Source organism: Coptis chinensis, chromosome 7 (genome assembly GCF_015680905.1).
Source record: "Coptis chinensis isolate HL-2020 chromosome 7, ASM1568090v1, whole genome shotgun sequence".
NCBI lineage: Eukaryota > Viridiplantae > Streptophyta > Magnoliopsida > Ranunculales > Ranunculaceae > Coptis > Coptis chinensis.
The window spans coordinates 29,487,074-29,508,984 of NC_141462.1; the positions used below are offsets into that span (position 1 = coordinate 29,487,074).

Sequence of the window (21,911 nt, forward strand, 5' to 3'; positions counted from 1 at the left end):
TATGTTATGCGTGCATCATAAGTTCATCATTCGGAAGTTAGAAATTTCGAATTAAGCTGATCATTTGGTATGATGATGTCGATGGAGTTGAGACCATCCTCGCCAAAAATCAAGGCCTAATTCCATCCTGTTTGTTACATGCTTTTTTGTAAGAGCATTCTCAATGCCAAGTCACTATGAGGGGAAATTGAAAGTTTTCACCTTTAAATACCAAAAAACTCTTGCCCAATGCAAAAGTAACAAAGTTGGTGACTTATAACTAAATAACAACGAGGGTAGCATTTGCTACTGAGATTTTCACTGAGTTGTGAGCTTTGGACGGCGTCTTGTGTGTTTTTTTTTTATTTTTTCGGTTTTTTTTTTTGACGGAATGTTTCATTCCGTCTCGCATGTTGTTTCGATTTTTTTTCGCATTGGCACCTTCACCTTGCTTTTCACCAAAATGGTAGCAAAGAGGAGAAATTTAGCCTACTTGGAGGTGAAAAACCTGACTTGCATTAGAAATGCTCTAACAAATTACTCAAATGAAGTTGGACTGTAGAAACACACAATATAAAATACATATACAGCTACATTTTGTTGTTACTGCTGATAGAGTTATTTCACCGGATCTGAAATCTTACATCACTGTTCGCACAAATTGTTCTCAACGTCTCATTAACTGCAGCATAAGGGTTACTTGGATCAACATCAGCAGGATCCTCTAGTGTGTCAATTTGACCATGAGGATCATGGAACATACTCGTGATATTACATCCTACAGGAAACGACCATTGAATTTGAGCTTCCAAAGAAATAAGTTTACAAACAAGTTTCAAAGCAAGTCCAACCCTCTGATCAAACACTTCAGCCGGGCTCTCGATTGCATCTTTGAACACAGCATGCGGGAGTCGAGCTAAAAGTATATGCATCATGTCAACAAACAACTGCTTAATGAAACCATATAAATCTTCTATAGATGAGTACTCGCGGCCACTAATAAAGGTCGCGATGATTCCCACCTCATCCCATACAAGACTTGGAGGCAATGCTGATTTTAGCCCTTTAATGATCATAAGTGCATAATTCAACTCAGACTGACTACTTGGAAGTGGCACGCTAGCTGTAGCTCTCTTACAAATTTCTGGTAGAAGAGGGCCGAAGCCATTACCTGCCCATACACCTTGTGCAAGTCTAGTTCTGTGTCTATTCCTCAAATTCTTAGGACGCAGTCTCTTATCAATAAATTGACAAATTTCATGGGCTTCACTGTATGCTTGTAATAGAGTTCCACTAAGCTTGGACGGTAAAGAAACTTGGGCAATTCTTACGACCAGTACCAACGAAAGAGAAGATACTTTACAATTTTCTTGATAAGGTTCCAAAGAATGCAAATCTTGGGAGGGAAAATTTTCTAAAAGGAGTTGGGGCAGATGACTTACAGATTCGCTTTTACCTGTTCCAGTGCATCTCTTCATTTCCTTCACACCCTTTTGCAGTGACCATTTATTCAACCTACAGTCTTCTTCCCAAATCAAGTCTTCGTATTCGTGTACAGATTCGTGTATGTCTCCACTATCTTCAGATTTGAAATCTTTATAAATATTTTCGAACAAAAGCTCAAAGTATACATACACAAAGCTAAGTGGAAAGTAGACAAAGGTGGTTATGAGTAGAAGTACAAACATCATTAGGAGCTCTGGCAGGGAGATGAAAATATCCCAAGTCGTATGATACATAACCTGATGCAAACTTGCCCCGTTCACTTCTTCAGCTTCATCTTTGGCATAATTATGATTCCTCGTTTGGTTAAACATGGCAAACGTTCTAAAGCTGATAGCAAAACCTCCTAATATAATAGTTGAAATCTGTGTCGCAACTAATATCCACATTGACCAATCGTAGTCAGAAATCCCTCGACAAAACTCTAAACTGGAAGATCTAAATGCAGCTTGTACTAATACGCCTAAGGAAGTTATGCAAACCAGGCCAACAAGTTGACAATTAAGTTGCTTACATAGCATGAATTGTGGATTGCAGCTGTAACCATACAAGTAAGCCAACCTCATTCTTTTTAACATACTTCCTTGACCCTTTGTCAAGAGATCTTTATTAAGATCAAGATAAACATTCTTTTGACTCGCATTGGTCCTAGCGGATGAGCACAACAACATGAACAATACTAACATGCAAGACATTATTATGATATGTTCTATGATGAACATGAAGATAACACCAGTGCGGATTTGTATACAGATGTTGGCAATGATAGTCACGACCATAATGCCTAAGGCTGCCATGTTTGTCAAGTTTTCAGAATTTTGATTCTTTCCAAGAGAAGGCATTAGAAAGCCCATACATATGCAAACTAAGGTAGTCCCCGTAAGCTTGGAAAGTTGGTCTTGAGCACTTGGCATTGTTGTGGTGAGATCCACCGGGAGCTTTGCAGCTATGGAGAGCAGTGTCAGTGTGACCGAGTTAAGTGAAAACAATTGGCATGGCAACCAACGTTTCCTATGACGGACTCCAGACAAAATGTCGTAAAGCATGGCCAAGAAACATACCAGAGATGCTGCAGCTATATACAAGCCAATTACAGGCACCGGGGAAGAATACTTAGAATCATCCAACTCTATCTTGACACACCCATGTTTTGCCATTGTTTCTTCACTTATTCTTTAGAGGAAGTTTGTATTTCTCTTGCCAAATAATGAACATTTTATAGTATTATACGTTTAAAGTACACAAACGATTGGATTTTTCAAGGTGGCCTGTATATTGTTCGTTACTCGGCACAAAGTTTTGGAGTCTTCAAGGTGGGCTGCGAACTTGCCGGGAAGCTATGGTTTGTCAAAATTGTTGTAATACTTTGTCGCACCTAATGTTTGTGTTAAATTAACATTTTTTTAATTATTGCAATGTACTTTTACTAGGTAATGCATTGGATAATATATTGGCTCTTGTAGCAATGTTAACATAATTACAGGAATAATGGCAATAAAAAGTGTTCCAACGCAAGTATTTAAAGTACTAAACACATAACCCACAACATAAGTAAGTTTACACAAGATAGTTTCTCCTTTCCAAAGGGCTTTTGTTAAGGGTAGGAGTATTGGAGATAATGTTGGCCTGGGTAGTGAAGTCTTTCACAAGATGTCTAAGATGAAAAAACAAAAACAAGGATGGCTAGCTTTGAAAGTAGATATGGCTAAGGCCTATGATAGGATTGAATGGAAGTTTTTGGATCAGATTTTTGAGAAGCTAGGGTTCTCTAGGAAGTGGAGACCTCTGATAAATAATTGTCTCTCTACAGTTTCCTTTAGAGTTATGTTAAATGGTTCACCTCTTGAACATATTTTCCCTCAAAGGGGGTTGAGACAAGGAGATTCTCTATCCCCCTATCTGTTCATTATTGTTTCTGAGGCCTTATCAAGGTTAATTGCAAAGAATGAAAATAAGGGTGAGATCAGTGGCATCAAGATTAGGAGGAAATCACTTTCAATAAGTCACCTTCTTTATGCTGATGACTTGATATTGTTTTGTAAAGCTTCTCTCACAGAAGCTGGGAATCTCAAAAACATTTTGAATAAATATTGTGAGGCTTCGGGCTAGAGGATCAATTATGATAAATTAAGTGTTTATTGCAGTAACAATGTGCATGATAAACATAAGAAGCTTATCAAGAGATTTCTGAGAGTTAGACCCTTCCACCCTAATGAGAAGTACTTGGGGGTGCCTATTATCCTCTCAAGTAAGAAATGTGATGATTTTGACTACTTGGTTGAGAGAGTTCATACCAAGATCAAAGGTTGGAGAGCAAAAGTGCTCTCTCAAGATGGTCGAGTTGTTCTTATAAAGGTTGTAACCCAAGCTACACCTTTGTATACAATGCTCACTTACTCTATTCCTGCCACCACTTGTGATAAGATAGACAAAGTGTGCAGGGATTTTTTCCGGAATGGGACTGATGAGAAATCCAATCTGCATACCATCAGGTGGGACAAGTTGTGCTCAGCCAAGGCTATGGGGGGTCTTGGATTTAGGAAAACAGGGGATATGAATAAAGCTTTATTAGCCAAACATGGTTGGAGGCTATATCATGACCCTGATTCTCTTTGGACAAGATCCTTCAAGTCTATTTATCAGAAATGGTGGCCACCTGATGGTGCAAGGCAATATCCTAGAAATTTTTCTTATTTCTGGAAGGGCATTGCCAAATTCATGGACTTGATAGATAAAGGCTCTATCTGGAGCATTGGAGATGGCAAAACAGTGCAAGATTTTCATGATCCATGGATTACTATATTATAGGAAAGCCTCACCCTAAGTGATTATGCCTATACAAGACCTAATAATAACTTAATGAAAGTAGCAGAGCTGAGACATGCAAATGGTTTTGATTGGAATATGGAGCTGGTTAATGAGTTGTTTTCTAACCCTCTTGCCCAGGCTATAAATGATATCATCATTAGGCCTGGGAACAGGAAAGACAAACTTACTTGGTTTAATTTTAAGAAAGGGTTGTTTTCTGTGAAAGAAGCCTATAGATGCCTGAAAGATGATCAGGTTCTGGATCATTGTGCTGGGTCTAGTTTCAGTTTACTTACAATAAAAAGAATTTGGAAACTAGATCTTGCTGCAAATTGGCAAATATTCATTTGGAAAATGTATTATGGTGGTTTGGCAACTGGGGATACCTTGAGAAACAAAAAGTTGAACATTGACCTTTCTTGTCTTTTTTGTTATAAGCGAGTAGAGGATGGTCTCCACCTCTTTTTCTTATGTGAATGGACAAGGAGTGTTTGGTTTGCTTCATATCTCTCTTATAGGACTGATGCTCATGATTATTGGAATCTAAAAGATTGGTTGAATGAGATCATCAACTGGTACTTCAGCCCAATTAAGGAAGTAGCTGATAAGGGGGTGTTTGCGTGTATCCTATTGCACCAAATATGGACACTCATGAACTTAGTGAAATTTGAACAAGGCAAACCTGACAGGGAAGGACTGCTGAAAAAGACTACTAGTCTATGGATAAAGTGCTTGGAGTCTTTCAGGAAGGAAACAACAACAGAACAGGAAGTAACTCATAACTCAATGAACTCTACTATAAACTATGCAACTGGGGGTAACCCAAATACTAGTAGAAGCAAAGCTAGCAGTAGTAGCATCAACTCTAGTTCTGGTGGTATAAATAATGTATGCGCTTATGTATGCTTTGATGCTGCTTTTGGCAGGTCTACAAGACAAGGGGCAGCAGGTGCAATTTTTTGGAATCATGAAGGAGAAATTGCAGGAGCAGCTCATAAAAGATTTAAAACTAGAGATGTGGAGGAGGCAGAGCTCAAAACTGTTGAAGTTGCAGTAATACTCATAAGGAGAATGGGAGTGAGAGAAGTGGAAGTCAGAGGAGATAATCAAGCTGTTATGAATGCACTAGCAGAGTCCACTTCAAGCTTAAGTTGGCACCTATCCAGTCTAAGAGATTTTGTTATAGATTGTGTTTCGGGATTAGTTTTATGTAATTTTGTTTGGATTAAGAGAGAGATTGCTAAGTGGGCTACAAACCACTTGGAGGAGCTCATCCCATCATTTGTCAGGAGCTGTAATGGTCCTATTATATCTATTGAATAAATGAAGGGCAGTCGTTATCGGAAAAAAAAAAAAAGGTGAGTTCCCCCAACCCATACTACATTTGAGACACAACACACTGACCTTATCAAGTGCACCAAAATGAGCTGCGAACAAACTGAGACCCTAGTCGAAGCAGCCCTCCGAGTCCTAAACACATCCGATCCAGTCGAAAAGGCTCGACTGGGCGAAACCATTGCAACGCAATGGCTCGATGGCACAATTACCGAACCACATAACCCATCTATCAATTTCACAGTTCCCGATCGACCTGCAAGGCTCTCTGATGTAAGTATCAACCTTAATATTTAACAAAAAACATTTACACCTTTTTAAAAAAAACTGTTTGATAAAATGTCTGAGTGGAAATTACATGCAGGTTAAGCTTGTATCACCAAGTCTCATGCCAAAGCTTGGTAGAGGTGGAAGTTTGCAAAGTAGACAAGCTATTTTACATAGTCTTGTTCATACCGAAAGCTGGGCTATCGACTTGTCTTGGGTAATTTTACTAACTTACTACCAAGTTTTTTTTAACAGCCTCGTTTCTTTATTTTTCTGTCATTCATGGTTTTTTGTTTGTTGTGTTGTAGGACATTATTGTTCGTTTTGGTATGCAAGAGGTAATGCCGAGGGAGTTCTTCACTGATTTTGTGAAAGTGGCTCAAGATGAAGGGCGACATTTTACGTCACTTAAAGCTCGTTTAGAAGATGTGGGTTCTTATTATGGTGCACTTCCAGCTCATGATGGACTTTGGGATTCTGCAATGGTGACTTCTGGAAACTTGTTAGCGCGTTTAGCTATTGAGCATTGCGTCCATGAGGTGCATTAACTGTTTCATTTCTTGTTACTAGTTTGTTTATTTTGTATTGTATTGAATCAGTTATGTTAAAAACGCAGGCTAGAGGACTTGACGTGTTGCCCACAACTATTTCTCGGTTGAGAAATGGAGGCGATGATAGGTCAGCGGATTTGTTAGAGACTGTTGTGTATCCTGAAGAGATTACTCATTGTGCTGCTGGTGTCAAATGGTTCAAATATCTTTGCTTGAGGTCTGCAAACCCGAGTTTGAATCCGCCTGACTTGGAAGCTGTGGGCGATGAGGTGCGTGAAAAAGAAAGCATAGCAACAGAGAAGGGCATTGGAAGCATAGAGTTAGCCAGTGATGATGGTAGTAGTGCTGAAATTGAGGATGTTATTCAGACTTTTCACGCAACAGTGAGAAGCTACTTTAGAGGACCGCTTAAACCCCCTTTTAATGAGAAAGCTAGGAAAGCTGCTGGATTTGGTCCTCAATGGTATGAACCTCTAGCTATCAAAGTACCCTCATCAGAATAGCAGCTTTTTCTCTCCAAAGGAAGTTTGGTGTTAATTTGCATGGTTTCGATCAACATTAACTTTCCAGGGTTTTAATTTTCTATTTGTAGTTTGATATATAAACACTATAACAGTGTATTGGCATGAGTGAAGAGTTCAAATGGTTCCAAAGGTGCAATTCAACTCTGAACATTCTTTTATGCATTTCATTTCTTAGTGCTTACAGCAAAGAGATGATTTCATGAGATCAAAGCAAATCATTAAAAACGAAAATACCTGCAAAGCATATGATTTGATATTTTCCATGTCCTTGGAGGCTGGAGTAGTACGCTACTTAAAGCTCGGTCAGGTTCTTATTGTTGTGGCCTTTCAGCTCATGATGGACATGAGATTCTGCAATGGCAACGCTTGTTGGCGTGTTTAGATTATTGACCAGTGCGTTCATGAGGTGACTTAATTGTTACTTGTTGATTTGCTCAGGTTTTGATTTAGTCTGCTGTATTTAATTTAGTTAAAAATTCAGGCTAGAGGGCCCGATGTATTGCCGACAACCATTTCACACTCAATGGAGGGGATGTTAATTGTTAGGTCTGCGGATTTGTTAGAGACACTTAAAGGACGATTCTAGTCCAGTCCGCACAGTATACCGGAGCAGATGCAATAAGAAAAACTGCAGTTATCTAACACTGACCTTAATAGCTGCTCTCCCCATGTGCCAGGTGTTTCGACCAAATATGATCAAGTAGCATTCAAGTTAACCACCTTAAATCATCTTGCCTGCTTGCTAATCCTTAATTCAACTCCTAATCCGTGCTTATATGTTAGGTTCCACAGTCATATATATACATATTAGGGTGATACCTGATACGGCTCTTTTGCAATTATAAGTTGCATGGCACTAAACTATCATTCGAGTTACAGAGTAGTTGTATAACATGCCATAATCCATTGACCATTGCCAAAATGGAATAGAAGATTACGCAATTTTATTGGATATTATGAAATAAATACTTTACAACCAAAACTCTACATGTGAGGGGCATATAACAATTTGGGAGCTGAATAGCATCAAACAAGTAAATTACAAAAAAAAAACATATACCACAATATACTTTTGCATGGCCCACTTAAGGGGTAAAAGAATCAGCCGCAACCCATAAATTCAATTTTATACAGGGAAAAAACCTCAACAAGAAATCAATCTACCTAAAATAGATCTCCATGCAGTAAGCTACGTAATTGAACAAAATTAAGACAACAAAGTAAAAGCTGGTCAATTGCGCTCACACTGATTCCCCAAGAAAGATGTGTTCAGGCCACACCATTCCAATGATCCAATATGCTCAACTGCTCTTACAGTTACTATATCTCGAAGGTATTACCAGAACTTCCAAAGTAAACCCTTCACGTTCACTTTGATTCTTCTTACATATTATCACAGGAGAAGTCTTCTGATGTCACTGAAGTTCATGCGCAGAGCTGAAACGAATGAACCTAAAAACAGACGGACATTAACCCAAATTTATTGGCGGAAGCCATGAAAAAGTAACTCTTATAACGAGTAGTTAAGTGGGTCACTCCAACAGTGTGTACTTGAGGATTTTCAACAGCGTCTGCCAATCACTCAAAACAACAATATCTAGAAAGATGTGGGGCTAAAGGAATGCCTACAGGTCAAGAATATATGTACCTCCAACTTTTCCATCGAAAACGCGGTGATCTGCTGATAATGTTAGGTTCATTTTTGTAACAACTCCAGGTTTCTCCATTCCTGAAGACATAAGAACATAACTCAGCAAAATTGTTCAGAAAACCAAATTATTATTGTGACATTGTATTTGAATAAGTATGTACCGTCACTGCCAACTACAGGCTCAACAATCTTGTTACCGCGACCAACAGCAAGAATGCAGGCCTGCAAGGAGAGAGACACTTCATACCACAGCTAAAGAGAAAAAAGAGCCCCAGTTCATTTTTGTTAGGTCCTTGCCATTGAGATCACCAATTTTACTTATCTAGGCCCACTGGAGAGTTTTGATTTATTTATTTAACAATCATATTATTATATTTACTATTAGTAGCTTTATTATTCACTTATTAACTTCTTGTTGTTGTTGCTGTTTTTTTTTTTTTGTGTGTGTGTGTGTGTGGGGGAGAGTAACAGGTTTGGAATGAGAAAAACAGTGTTAAGTGCTTAGGCATCTGGCCATTATTCATATGCTTGGTAAGGGTATGGGAAGTCACAAACAAAAACGAAGCAGTGAAGCCTAATGTGTTGGAGCAACGGTACGAAAGTAAGAAAAGATGATAACATACCTGTGGAGGGTTTATGATTGCACAAAATTGGTCCACTGGAAACATTCCCAGATTTGAAATGCTGCACAAGGATAAGGATTACAGAAACATATGTTACTCTTAAGATCCAAGTAATAATTAAGAGCTATGACAAAGCTCGAAGCAGTAATGAACTACTCAAATATCAACCTGAATGTGCCTCCTTCAAATTCATTAGGTGAAAGCTTCCCAGCTCTTGCCTTCTCGGCTAATTCCTTGACCTGAAACAGGAATACCAAGAGTAGGATTAGGAGGATGCATGTAACAATACCATATACTGTCTGTCCAGTCCCCAAATATGCACAAAACATTATAAAAACAATAATAGTCAAGGAAATAGGATGAACAATAATAGTTGAGGAAACAAAGAAAGGAAATGAGAATATCAACACAACAATATCTTGGAGTTCTTGATATTATACATCCGGAGTACTCATTTGAATTGGTAAGACTGTCGTGAAGCTAAAACTTGGTCGAAAGTGTTTTGCCCTGTCGAAACTAACCCAGATTCTTTTATCTCTGTCAGCTTCATCTCCACCCATCAAATCCTTCAAGGAAGCAGAAGGAACAAACCCTAATACTGGAAAAGCAGGACTCCTCCAACTTCAAGTTCCATCTCCCTAATCCACAATGTACACCCTCCTTCCCAAAGAATTTATTCAACAATTAAATTTCCTATTCCTAGCCACTAGATGATGAATAGATAAAAGTGTAAGGTCTCTTTTGAATGGATCAATCCCTATAGAATTCCATCCTTCATCCCATACCTCATTTTCCTTCCATAAAAGTAAGACTCTGATATTGCCCTTATCTTTTATCAAAACTTCCAAAATGCTACGTGATTCAAATGGGTCAAGCATCAACGACAACCCAGAGTCTTTTTTAACCGTTAGAAATTACTCAAATTAGAATGCAAACTAGAGATGAACCTAGGTGAGGTTGCCCTGGGCTTGAGCCCAGGGTAGTCTTTGAAAGAGAAGTAAAATTATTTGTATATTGAGAAGAAAGATTTGATGAGAAAAAAAGGATACAGCCTTAGTTAGTTTCGTCCTTGTCTCACTTCAATATACATAAGAAAATAACAGGGTTTTACATAACAGAAACTTCCTAAGAAATTCATCCCCTCAGGATATGTTCTTTAAAACTCTAACAAGAGAAATATTAAAACTTTAGTGTCCAACTTCACTGTCTACAAAAGCATCCAATGATCGCTTATACAGCAGACAAACGACAAGGAATTAAGTTGTGATAGCTGAGAAAATGATCTCGACATCTTAGAGAAGATCATACCCAAAAATCAGCTTGATCCGAAATTAGTAGTCTTGCCAAAATTTTCAGTCGTTATTATTCGTCAATTTTACATAACATCTCAGCCTTTGTTGGCAAATTTTTAGAAGACATTTGTTAGATAGATTAAATTGACAAAGCTGAAAAAATGGTGTTATCATGAATTAGAAGACCTTACTTCCACCTTGCTAACCTCCTACCCTCCTACAAACTTCTCTACCAAATGCAATATGGCCTTCAGTGTGCAATAAAATGGTATTCTACCAATGTAACAGGTAAAGCCCAGAATCTCTTCAATCCATTAGAACACATACATTATAAAGATTAAATAAATTGGCGAGCTGGAAATTGTATTCAAGAACTACCGTAACTCACTGCAAGAAAATCTTCTTCCACCCTATCAACCTGCTCAGTACTCACAAGCTTCTTTGACAAAGCATTGGTATTAGCTCAATACAAACTTTTTTATTATCATCCACAACTGACAAACTATTATCTTTCCCCATCCTACACACTTGAATTTTAATCAAACTAATATATTACCCTGATTCCTGATAGCTCCACGGTTGCACATTCAAGGCACATTTTCTTCTAAAAGCATCCTATAGTCCACTATTGAGAAAAAGCATAGGATCTTGAAGCCACGTTGCATATATCTAACACCTTCGCCATAGATCTAGTTATATAGTCAAGATCTGAGTCAGCTTTTATTGGCCTCTTAGCTCGTAGCATAACAATGACCTTTCCAACTGCTAGCCACCATATTATTTATTAAATATTTTTAGTAGGTGCTGGGCACCATATTATGAGTTTACACCAACTTAGACTTTTTTTTTTTTGGGTAATCTGACAAAACCAAAATTAATTCAACTAGAAAGGAAAGTTCCTTGACTTCTATAGCATTTGCTAGATCTCCAATTTATAAAAGCTCGAATAGTCCTTTACACGGAATTCGAACCTTGACTAAAACATAACAAAATTTGAGCATGGTATAATGATCTTTAAATAAATTACTTAGGATGCATATAAAAACTGAAAACCCATTGACATTCATCAGACTAGAAAAGATTCACCATTTTTCCAGTACCTCGGAAGAGATTGCTGATATAGACTTTTGATCCGCATTTCTCACTATTGGTGTCATCAAGCCCTGTGTTCAACATTTATTAGTAAATAAATATGGGTATAATGAAATTTTGTAAATAACAAATTTCCCTGAAAGAATATACCTTTTCAGTAGCCACTGCAATGGATATGTCAACAGAATCACACAAAACAGTTTCTCCTTTGTCAACATTCCAGTAAGCTGCAGATGTATCAAAGTCACTAATCAGAACTCTGTTTATACAACTGTTAGACTCTAGACTAAGTATGACAGAGAAGCAGGAAGAAATTGACATCAAGCTAGAGAGGACTAATCAGACTATTATATGCAATTGTTGACGTTCATTTTTCTGTTTATTGATAATTGAAATGCTACATTTAAGATCAGGATAGCAACTGAAATCCTTATATCTCCCTCCCAATGCAGCATATCTGAGTATATGTATGGAGCCAGTGAGTTTGAACATGCAGTGAAAAAGGTCTCCAATGTTAAAATTCAAGCGTTAGAGCAACCCAGTCTACCAGTTTATGGCAACTTCTGGGATTTCATTCCAAGATAATCAACAATTCAATAAAGTATTGTTATTATTATCAACAACAACAACAACAACAATAATAATAATAATAAACTGTGATACAATTCAATTCAAGGACTTACAGAATCTTGACTGATTTTGTTTTTCTTTTCAATCATCTTTTTTCGTGTGGCTTTCTAACCAAAATTAAGATGGGTTTGATTAGAGTTTCTCAACAGATTCAGTTCACTTACTTAAATTAAGAATACCTTTTAAATTATGAACTAGAAATATTTGACTTCTTGTCAGTCTAGTTATACACTTCATCTGATTATCACAGTTTATTATTATTATTATTGTTGTTGTTGATAATAACAATACTTTACTGGAAAAAAAAACGCTGTACATTGTCTGTCTTCAGAAGGTCTTTCTCCCTCCCACCCCTCGCCAACACTCAGATCTATTAGAACCTTTAAGTCTTATCATTTGTTGAATTATTAAACACTAATTTTACCCAACTGACACTTCTTTCTAACAGAAATGATACAACACCAAAAATCATCTTTTTATAGAGGTTTCTTCATATAGCTGGTTCCTCCAGACAATGATTTTATCTAGAGCGTCTACCTTGAACACAATTTCTTGGCAGTTTAGCACTTTCCAAAGAGCCATTAGTACTATCATTATATTTTATTTTTATCACAGTAAAGTATTATAATGTATTAAAAATAAAAAAGGATGTAGGACAAGATATCATTCCATACAAGCACTAAAAGAAACAAAATGAAGAAGGAAAACATAAAAGGAAAAGCTCAATCAACTCATCACGGACTCCCATCTAAACACAAAGTGTTCAGAAGGTATATCAGCATATAACGGGTTTCCTTGTGCACTTTGGACCATAATAAGAGGTCATCAATAGCTCAAACAACTCTTTCCAAATTCTCCACAAGACCTTCAAATGTTAATATCCAACCATATATCCCAAAGAATTGCAAAGGTATGCTGCTCCAAAAGCTACATCCCCTCTGAGAATGGACACTCAGGTTCCAAGAGGCTAGTACCTCTTTCGCAGACAAACCCACGAGAGCCCAGACCCAATTATGAAGCCACACCAAATTGTCCAAGAAAACGCACACCCAGTAAGGGTATGATACCGTTCCCGAATATTGCCACCGTTGCCTAAACGGCTAAACCATACCTAACGTACCTTGCAAACATCTTCCCAGTTTCAGATTATTCTTCCAAACACCAAATCTTAGGAAATGGTGACAGTGCCACTCTCCACCCTAAAAGATGCTCTCCAAATCTATATACTATCATTTTCCTTCAAAGGGTTTCACTCTCACGAAACCTCCAAAGCCATTTACCTAGAAGCACTAGGTGACTACTGTCTAGATACCCAAACCCTATTCCAACTAACCAAATGATATAGTGTAGACGTCTTCCTAACCTATCATCCCAAAGGAAATCTGTAATGAACTAATGATCATCTACAAACTAACCACAATTTTTCTGGCCACAAGGAAAAGAGACATACATTACACAGGGAGACTAGAGAAAGTACTCTTGATCTAAGTTACATTGACACATACACGTGTGTCAGTATCCGACACGGATACAAAGTATCTGACAGCAAAATATAGAAAACGGAGGTATATCAGATACAATATATGACCGTGTTGTGTTCAATACTCCGATACGGGAAGGTGGATACCGACAGAAATTATTTTTAAAATATGGCGTGTTTATGTAACATAGCTCTTAATTAAGACAACCCAAACACTTTTGGCCAGCAAATGTACCTCCCAATCGGCAAGCTTACAACTATCTCTCAAAAATCGTATCCAAATGGTTCCAGACCAAAAAATCCATTGAGCATGGAGTCATGCCCGAAAAAATAACCAACAAAGGTAATGTAATTAAGCAGATAGCACCCCACCCACACACACACACAAAAGAGGGAGAGTGGGATATTTATCACCTTTCCCCCTCTTCATACTTTCATGTCTGTCGATCTAATATTAAATGAAAGAAAACATGGATTCCCCTGAACATTTATTTTTTTCTTATCCGTAGCCAACACATGAGTGTATCAAACTACCTTGTCGAGACCTGTATTATTTATCTTTCCTGGAAACATTCCATATAACCACAATCAACTGCTGTGCAGGCTTCTTCACATCGACTTATGCCTTTATTTTATCTAATACTGAGCTTAGTAAGATGTTCTTCTTCCAAGACCAACCAGATATTTGATTTTTTTAGGTTGCCGTTATATATCCACTAGCTGGTCATTACGTATTATACTCCTTTCCAACATGGTAGCTAGTATCCTTTCCATTAATCACCTTGCAGCATTCTTTTTTTGTTTTAGTCTGCTAATGCACACAGAGTAAACCCTTGACGATAAATTTGTATGGAGCGCTTTTCAACATAAAATACCCTCAGAACTAAATATTCATGATAGTGTATTATAATTAAAAATTATATATTTACAATAGTTACATCTGTATATGATTAATGGCATGCCATCACCACTTTAGCAGTAAAACATTAATATAATCCGTGAAGAACATTTGAAATTAATGCTAAGATGCAATAATTAGGTGTCAATTAAAAACAGACAATCAAAGATGTCAATCATTATACTAAAGCAGTAAAGCCCAAGAAAAACCACAGTGAAAAAACAGAATGATACCAAATAATGAAAAATTATTTCAGTGAACCAATTATATGTAACTACGTTATCCACTATTAATTTCCAACAAAGTTTTTACCATTTGCTTCTGGTACATTTTTTAGCGCAACTGCAACAGCTTTGATGACAATATCATTTACTGAAACTTTGATGTTATGCTTCTCTGCAGTTAAGACAAATGAAAAGAGTAGTAAATTGTACGTTATCTGTACACTCAATTGAAATATAGTACGCCAGAGCTTTATCTGCCAAATACCTTTAAGCTCCTTTCTAAACGATAGCAGAGGGTCCAAGATTACATCTGATTACAAATATCACATCTTTAAATTGTTGAAAGAAATGATGATTAAATAATTCACCATACTAGTCATGGAAAAACCTGAGGATAAATATAGATGTGGTGTATTTTGTTTTGATTCCAACAGCCGTCTTGCTATCACCTGAGCCATTCAAGAAAGATGTACAACTACTTAATAAAGAAAGAATCTATATCAAAATGCCAGACGCAAAAAGGGAAAAAGAGAAAAAAAAAAAATCATTCTCTGCTAATAGAAAAAAAGACTATGCAACAAACTCTACCCAGTAAAATGAGCAAGTGCATACAGCAGACCAGTAACCTTAAAAAACAATGGAAGTTAACCTTAAATGTAAGCCTGCAAACAGATGTACAAAGAGATTCAATTTTCATAGCGCTATTATCATCCATTCATCCCTATACCATAGTATCAAAAGACGCAACGTGCAAGGACAGCACAATCACATCATCAATCACATTAGGTTACAAATCCACCCAACGGAGTTATAGTTATTTTCATAATTCTATACTTCATATCCATTTTTCTTCCCTACAACCTTTTTTAGGTATTTTTTGTATTTCTTAAAATTATTATTGTAATTTGTAAATAAAATATAGATTTCAAACAAACATACAGACTAGGACAGTAGGGCGGTTGCATTTTTTGCACCATGCGCCATAAGGTGATAGCCAGCCTTTGTGGCACATAGCCATAAAACCTTCATCTAGTCTCGAAGGCACAGAAACACATAGCCTCAGGGATGGACTTTAAAAAGTCACACACACAAAGTTTAAATAACATCCCCATGCCATCCATACACTCTTTTAGTAAATTGTTGCAAATTTTACAGAAAGAACGAATGACATGGGATTGTGGGAAGTGGGAAATGGGAAATATTAGTAAAGAAGGAAGAAACTGCAGATGGTTCCCATAATGGTCAAACTGTCAAACAAATAATCATTCTAAACTCATAAATCATAATAGTATAATAATGTGAACCTGCCTTTCGAATTTGGCTATTGGGATGATCTTCATGACTATCAGCATCATGTAAATGCGACCTCGACTCGGAAGATGATTCTAGAGAAGACTGTGGCAGGGTCTGAGGAGAAGCAGGTTTTTCCACTTTAGATGAATGTGAAGTTCTTGAAGATGCCTTTCCAGACTTCAACGCAGCTAGGACATCTCCTTTCAGAAGGGTACCACGAGGGCCTGTCACCTCCAGAGAAGATGCATCTAATCCAAATTCTGTAATAAGCAACTTAGCTGATGGACTGATCCTGGAGAAACTGATTTTGTGTGCTCTATCTACTTTATCAACATCTTTTGGCTTTTCCACTTTTACTTCTGAGCCACCGGAAATAGTAGATGGGATTTTCTTTATGTCATCTGGATCCTCAACCTTGCATATCAGCACTAGATAGTTAGAAACTATATTAGATGAATGCCAGCAGGATTTTTTGTATGCAAGGCACAGATTCACTGACAAGTGATAACAAATGATTCCGAACTCACTGTTATTGCAATAGGTTGTCCCACAAGAACATCCTTTGAACCTTCTGGTGCTAGTATTTTAGCCAGGAACCTGTATAAAAATATTGAATGCAATATGAAGACATGTAGTCAAGACTGAGTGACCCAAAATTCCAAATATTCCGGAAACATCAAGATTTTTATTTTTTATTTTTTTTCCTGTAAAGATACACGTAACATTTTACAGGAACAGGGAAACACTAATAGAAAAATCATAAATATACAAACCACACTTCCAGCTGAGTTATGAAGTAATCCTACAAAACAGACACTATTCACTATGAAACCTACGAAAAACAACATGTATTTCCAAATCATAGTGACTACGAAAATAAAACTGAAATATGAAGTCAAGTATTAGAACAGAAGGCTGATTCAGAAAATCGTTTTATCTACTCTACTCTACTCTACAAGGTGCATGGGGAGTGTATACAGTAAATGTGACCTTGCGTTCACGACTCCAATTTTTCATGTTCCAAACTTCCAGTACTGCCTTGAGTGCCTTCCCACAATTTCAGTGTGCCAACTATAACCAATTTGATTGCAATATTACAATGATATACCCCATTATACAGATGGTAAACCCCAGATATGCTTCCCATTATTTACAATGTTACAAGTTAAAACATATACGCACATATCATTCCAGAAACCCACTTCCCGAAATAAGAATGCTAAAGCGAGCTACCCCTTTAGCATGCTTTGTTACCATCTTAAACTTTGGTGTAAGTACCTGGGGCCACTCCACTCCTTGCCAATTGGTTTTAAGGTGGACACACCAAAGTTTAAGATGGTATCAAAGCGTGCTATGGTCATTCATAGGTTTTTTTTCTTCTAAAAAGATCACAGTTGTTGGTTACCCGTATTATTATCATAGTTTTTTTTTCCCTAGATGACTCAGTAAATCGATATTAAGTAGGGAGGAAAGAAGAGGCGGAACAAAGAGAGGGAGGAGATTCAATGATTCTCTCTTTCTCAAATTCCTTACTTTCCTTCATGGTCTCGAAATTAGTCAAACCCATTATTAAGTTGTGTGTGTGTGTTTTTTTAGAGAGTATCATGGTGCTACCCAACTAAAGGGGTAGCTCGCTAGCATTCCTCGTTCCAAACTTCAAATATACTACAACAATCCAAATATACCAAATTTACATGATGTCCCCCAATAACAACTTCGGCCTCCATTATGCACACAGACATGCATCCCTGCACATGCACAAGACCACACAGCCATACATGACCTGGTACACACACACGTAACACGTACAAGTGTACAACACATGCATAAAGCATAAAAGTGGGACAATACAGTTAACATTTAAAAAAGGTCCAGATACCTAAAGTTTGGAGAACAAATATAAGTCATCCTAGCTGGCACCGTTTGTGGACAACAAACTGGGGATAACCTGGAAATGAGATTTGAAGGCCATATAGACACCATCAAAACCTAGTCATGACATTCCTTTCCAATGTAACCCCCAGCGTCCCCACATGGTGGCACCCCTCCACAGAGCCATAACAACACAAACACTTCAAATAAAACAAGGAAATGCATACGCTGAACCAGTACAGCACATCCACCCTACAGATATGGGGACGTGCCTAACCATCCATATATCTAGTGACCATGCAAAAGGGGATCACAGCAGCCTTTACTGTATATAGGAGAAGCAGAGAACCTTTTTTCAAGTCGATCATTCAATATTCTCGCTAGTCGCTAAGGGTACTTGTCCTCTTTAACCCCTCAAGGCACTTTCCAGGTCATTCATCCCTTATCTTATCCCATTAACAAAAATCCCTTATCCATTCTTTTACAAATGGGAACCATTTACCTAGCAAAATTATTTTCACATTATAGTAATTTTATATAGTATATACAAGTTGTATTGACATATTCCAGAAGTACGACACAACATTGTACCATCAAGTAGCTAAACACATGTGAATAAGAGATGAAGAGCTCTCAAGTATCTAAGAATAAACTATTTTTCACAATAATCACTTGCCATGAATGAAACATTCAAATTCTTTGTGTCAAAGCAAAGTCATGGAGAAAAGAGGAGAATAATTTTACTTATCATCATTGTCTTGCACTAAACTCTTGTACATGTGCATCCAATGTACAAGAAGGGAAAATAAACGTACCCTTCTTCAAGACTCTCGAATTCGACCGTAGCTTTGTCTGTTTCTATCTCACATAGCACATCGCCCTCTTCTATCTGTTAGATAAAGTAACAAGGAATTGATTAATTTCACACTACAAGGGGAACTCCATCTTGAGGTTGTGTACTTGTGTAAATGGTTGTTTGTGTGCTTAAACTGTAATATAGGTTTATATAAAACCTATTTGAAAATATGCACTTAAAAGGTTAAGGCGCTGACTAGGCTTTACAACGAATCTAGCGCCTAGGTAAGCTTTTAAGTGAATAGGTTTTAAATACTGACCTTATCTCCTTCTTTCTTCTTCCACTTTGCAATGTTACCTTGGTTCTGCAACGGAATGCAATTGCAGCCTTAGCGTCTGATAGTAATGAGGAATCACGATATGAGGTAAGAGATAATTTCTATAACAATTACTATTACTGATTTCTTACCATAGTAGGTGATAATGCCGGCATTTCCAGCACAGTGTGTGAGGGAGTCTCTGCAACGTATCAGTCAATATGAGAAATATGTGTCCTCGTGGATTTGAAAAAAAAAAAAAAAATAAAAACAAAATTCATACACACACATCATACTTTCCCAACCACAAAGACTTCAGTAGGACTTAGACATAATAGACCTACATTGTAACTTGCTTTGGGAAATCAATTCAAATTATGGTCGCATGTATTCAGGAGCGGCTCAAGACATTTGGGGGCCATAGGCAAAAAGTGGGCCCTCCTAATACCGACTTTTCTTTTAGATTATTTTCATCTAAAAGTGAATGCGTCTCCAACCTGAGTTTGTAACTAAAAATATACTCACGAAAACACTAATTTACTTATTCTAAAAAGTAATCTAATTTAGAAGACATTCTTTTTGTTTCTACCAACAATTTTGAAGTAAAAGTAAGAAAATCGTATAAGAGATTCAGTTTAATATATTCATTTTTATCAGAAAAATTCAATTCATTAATATAAAATTATAGTGTTACAAGTACTAGGCTGATTAGCAAGGAGATAGTTATACAAAACACTTCATATAGGCTTTTTTTTCTTTTTTGTGACTTTCCCAACCTGTGCAAAAATAAAACTGAATATGGGGGCCCACCACTTTCATAGCTTAACTTAGTATGCTCGACTACACGGCCCACTAAAACATAGTACTTGATCGTTTTCATTTTTCTTTTACAAAGGACTGGGCCCTGGAAACAATTGCTTAGTTGGGACAGCCCTGCATATATCTATATCTGTAGTCTTTAAAAGTATCGAAAGGGAACAAACAAAGTAAAAATCTTAATCAGACTCCCATTTGTAACAGATTTATTGACCATTTATCCAAGTTCCAAGATGTGGCTGTAATATTGGTATAAGTGCTTGTTTAAAAGGATTAGCATAATATTTAAAGGAGGAACTGACCAGTGGCTGAAAAATATCGTACTCCCATTTGCAGCTGCCAAAAAAAATGACAAGCACAATTAACATACACATTCAAACAAACAAACAAACAAACTAGTAGAAAATATTACCTTGAGAGTGAAAGATCTGTGATTATTATTATTATTAGCAATAAACTCTGGAAAATAATTCTGCGCATTGAGCAGGCTGCATAAACAAGCAAGTAAATGAATTATTATTGGAGAAAAAAAAAATCGATTTATTAGTTAATAGTGATGACGTACCGGGAGAGAGATCTACGAGTCGTGAAATGACGAATTCTGAATGCCACCGATGGACCGCGACTTAGAACCAGATGACGAAGCCGAGATATCGCCATAGTCAGAATTTTCAGAAAACTAAAAAAAAAATGCGTTTGCTAATTATATATGGGCTTTTGCCTTTTGGGAATGGCTCTATTATAAAACTCCTAGTTGACTAGTCAAGTTAGTTCCTTGAATCCAAATGGTGCGTCAAAATGCTAACCCGCCAATGCTCTATAATACCAATTTTAACGAAATAGCCAATATGAGTGGCAAGTAGAATAAATCTAAGCCACACGCCACACTGTAGAATTTTTTAAAAAACTTTTTTCAAAAACACCATTAGTCTCTAACACTTCCGAAGACGTTGGAAACTCTAGGCTGCCCATGAAACCTCCTGTTATTGAGAAACTTTGGTGCAAAATTTTGTCAAATTTTTTTCATTAACGTATATATTGTTTTAACACCATTATAACAGATTTTGAGAAAGTAGATATATTATATCTCAATTAGTAGAGTACACCATAATTAACATGGACATTTAAATTGGACCAGCCTTTTTTCTACCACTAAATACCCTTGATAAAATATTCAAACAAATTATTCAATGCCTTTAAGAAGGACTACTTTGTAATTTTAAATTTTACTACCATTTATACCCTTGAGATGATATAGTACTCTTAAGGACGTATGTATAAATTCAAGTTGAAAATCAACTACACGCTACTATATCAATTGTTCGCGAGTTACTGAGGGCCATTAATACCGACTTTATTGTCAGGAAACCAGTCGTCTTCTCTTATTTTCTCTTCTTATGGCGTTTTCTCTCTCTCAAATCTCTCATTCGCTTTCTCCTAAAAGGTAACAGCCAAACAAAACAAAAAAAAAAAAAAAAACAGTGCGGCCCTAATAATATCTCTATTTCAAAAGGTAAGATATTTCATTTAACCTATTCAAAAATTTCATAGATTGGAAATTACTCATTCGATGATCTGCAACTATTTCGCTACTTTGGCAGGAAGGTTAGTTTCGTTCTACTGGCCTATAATCATTATTTGAAGATTTATGATTTTTTTTTTTTTAAGCATGAAATATCTTGATGACTTTTGTTAGTTTCTAAAATTGGGTTTTGGGATAAAATTTTGCCCTAATATGATGAGTCTTGCCCTTTTAGAAAAAGTTGTATGGAGTTATCACCGGCCTTTTTTTCAGTAATCGACGGAAGATGAATTGTCCTGTTGACAACAACGTTTTCCACCCTTTGGTATGTCTGGAGAGGGGAAACATTTAGAGTAGATATTGGAGATCAAAGTAAATTATCTCGAAATGCCTGGTGGAGTATATGCACAACTATTCTCACATTCAAACACAGATAGCA

At 36.9% G+C, this 21,911-nt stretch overlaps 4 protein-coding genes across 4 annotated transcripts; 2 read left to right on the plus strand and 2 right to left on the minus strand.

The window, feature by feature from the left end:
- Nucleotides 1-486: 486 nt before the first annotated feature.
- On the minus strand, nucleotides 487-4,261 carry LOC147487031 (uncharacterized). Its single transcript, XM_086571672.1, has one exon. It carries the CDS (start codon nucleotides 2,637-2,639, stop codon nucleotides 603-605), a length of 2,037 nt encoding a protein of 678 aa, XP_086427798.1. The 5' UTR covers nucleotides 2,640-4,261; the 3' UTR covers nucleotides 487-602.
- An 80-nt stretch (nucleotides 4,262-4,341) lies between these two features.
- LOC147487032 (uncharacterized) lies at nucleotides 4,342-5,613 on the plus strand. The gene has a single exon (XM_086573920.1). The coding sequence runs from the start codon at nucleotides 4,342-4,344 to the stop codon at nucleotides 5,611-5,613; it is 1,272 nt and encodes a 423-aa protein (XP_086430046.1).
- On the plus strand, nucleotides 4,769-7,111 carry LOC147487033 (3-oxoacyl-acyl-carrier synthase-like protein (Protein of unknown function DUF455)). The gene is made up of 4 exons (XM_086572987.1): nucleotides 4,769-5,898; nucleotides 5,990-6,109; nucleotides 6,201-6,431; nucleotides 6,509-7,111. Exons 1-4 carry the CDS (start codon nucleotides 5,713-5,715, stop codon nucleotides 6,944-6,946), a joined length of 975 nt encoding a protein of 324 aa, XP_086429113.1. The 5' UTR covers nucleotides 4,769-5,712; the 3' UTR covers nucleotides 6,947-7,111.
- Nucleotides 7,112-7,891: 780 nt separating this feature from the next.
- Nucleotides 7,892-20,674, minus strand: LTA3 (Dihydrolipoamide acetyltransferase, long form protein). The gene is made up of 18 exons (XM_086572424.1): nucleotides 20,516-20,674; nucleotides 20,363-20,438; nucleotides 20,253-20,286; nucleotides 19,287-19,336; nucleotides 19,138-19,182; nucleotides 18,838-18,911; nucleotides 16,678-16,747; nucleotides 16,166-16,564; nucleotides 15,246-15,306; nucleotides 15,123-15,167; nucleotides 14,946-15,029; nucleotides 11,776-11,852; nucleotides 11,634-11,696; nucleotides 9,410-9,480; nucleotides 9,242-9,302; nucleotides 8,780-8,840; nucleotides 8,616-8,696; nucleotides 7,892-8,419 (listed from the first exon to the last, which is right to left on the minus strand). The coding sequence occupies exons 1-18, from the start codon at nucleotides 20,608-20,610 to the stop codon at nucleotides 8,361-8,363; spliced, it is 1,506 nt and encodes a 501-aa protein (XP_086428550.1). The 5' UTR covers nucleotides 20,611-20,674; the 3' UTR covers nucleotides 7,892-8,360.
- Between the last annotated feature and the right edge of the window lie 1,237 nt (nucleotides 20,675-21,911).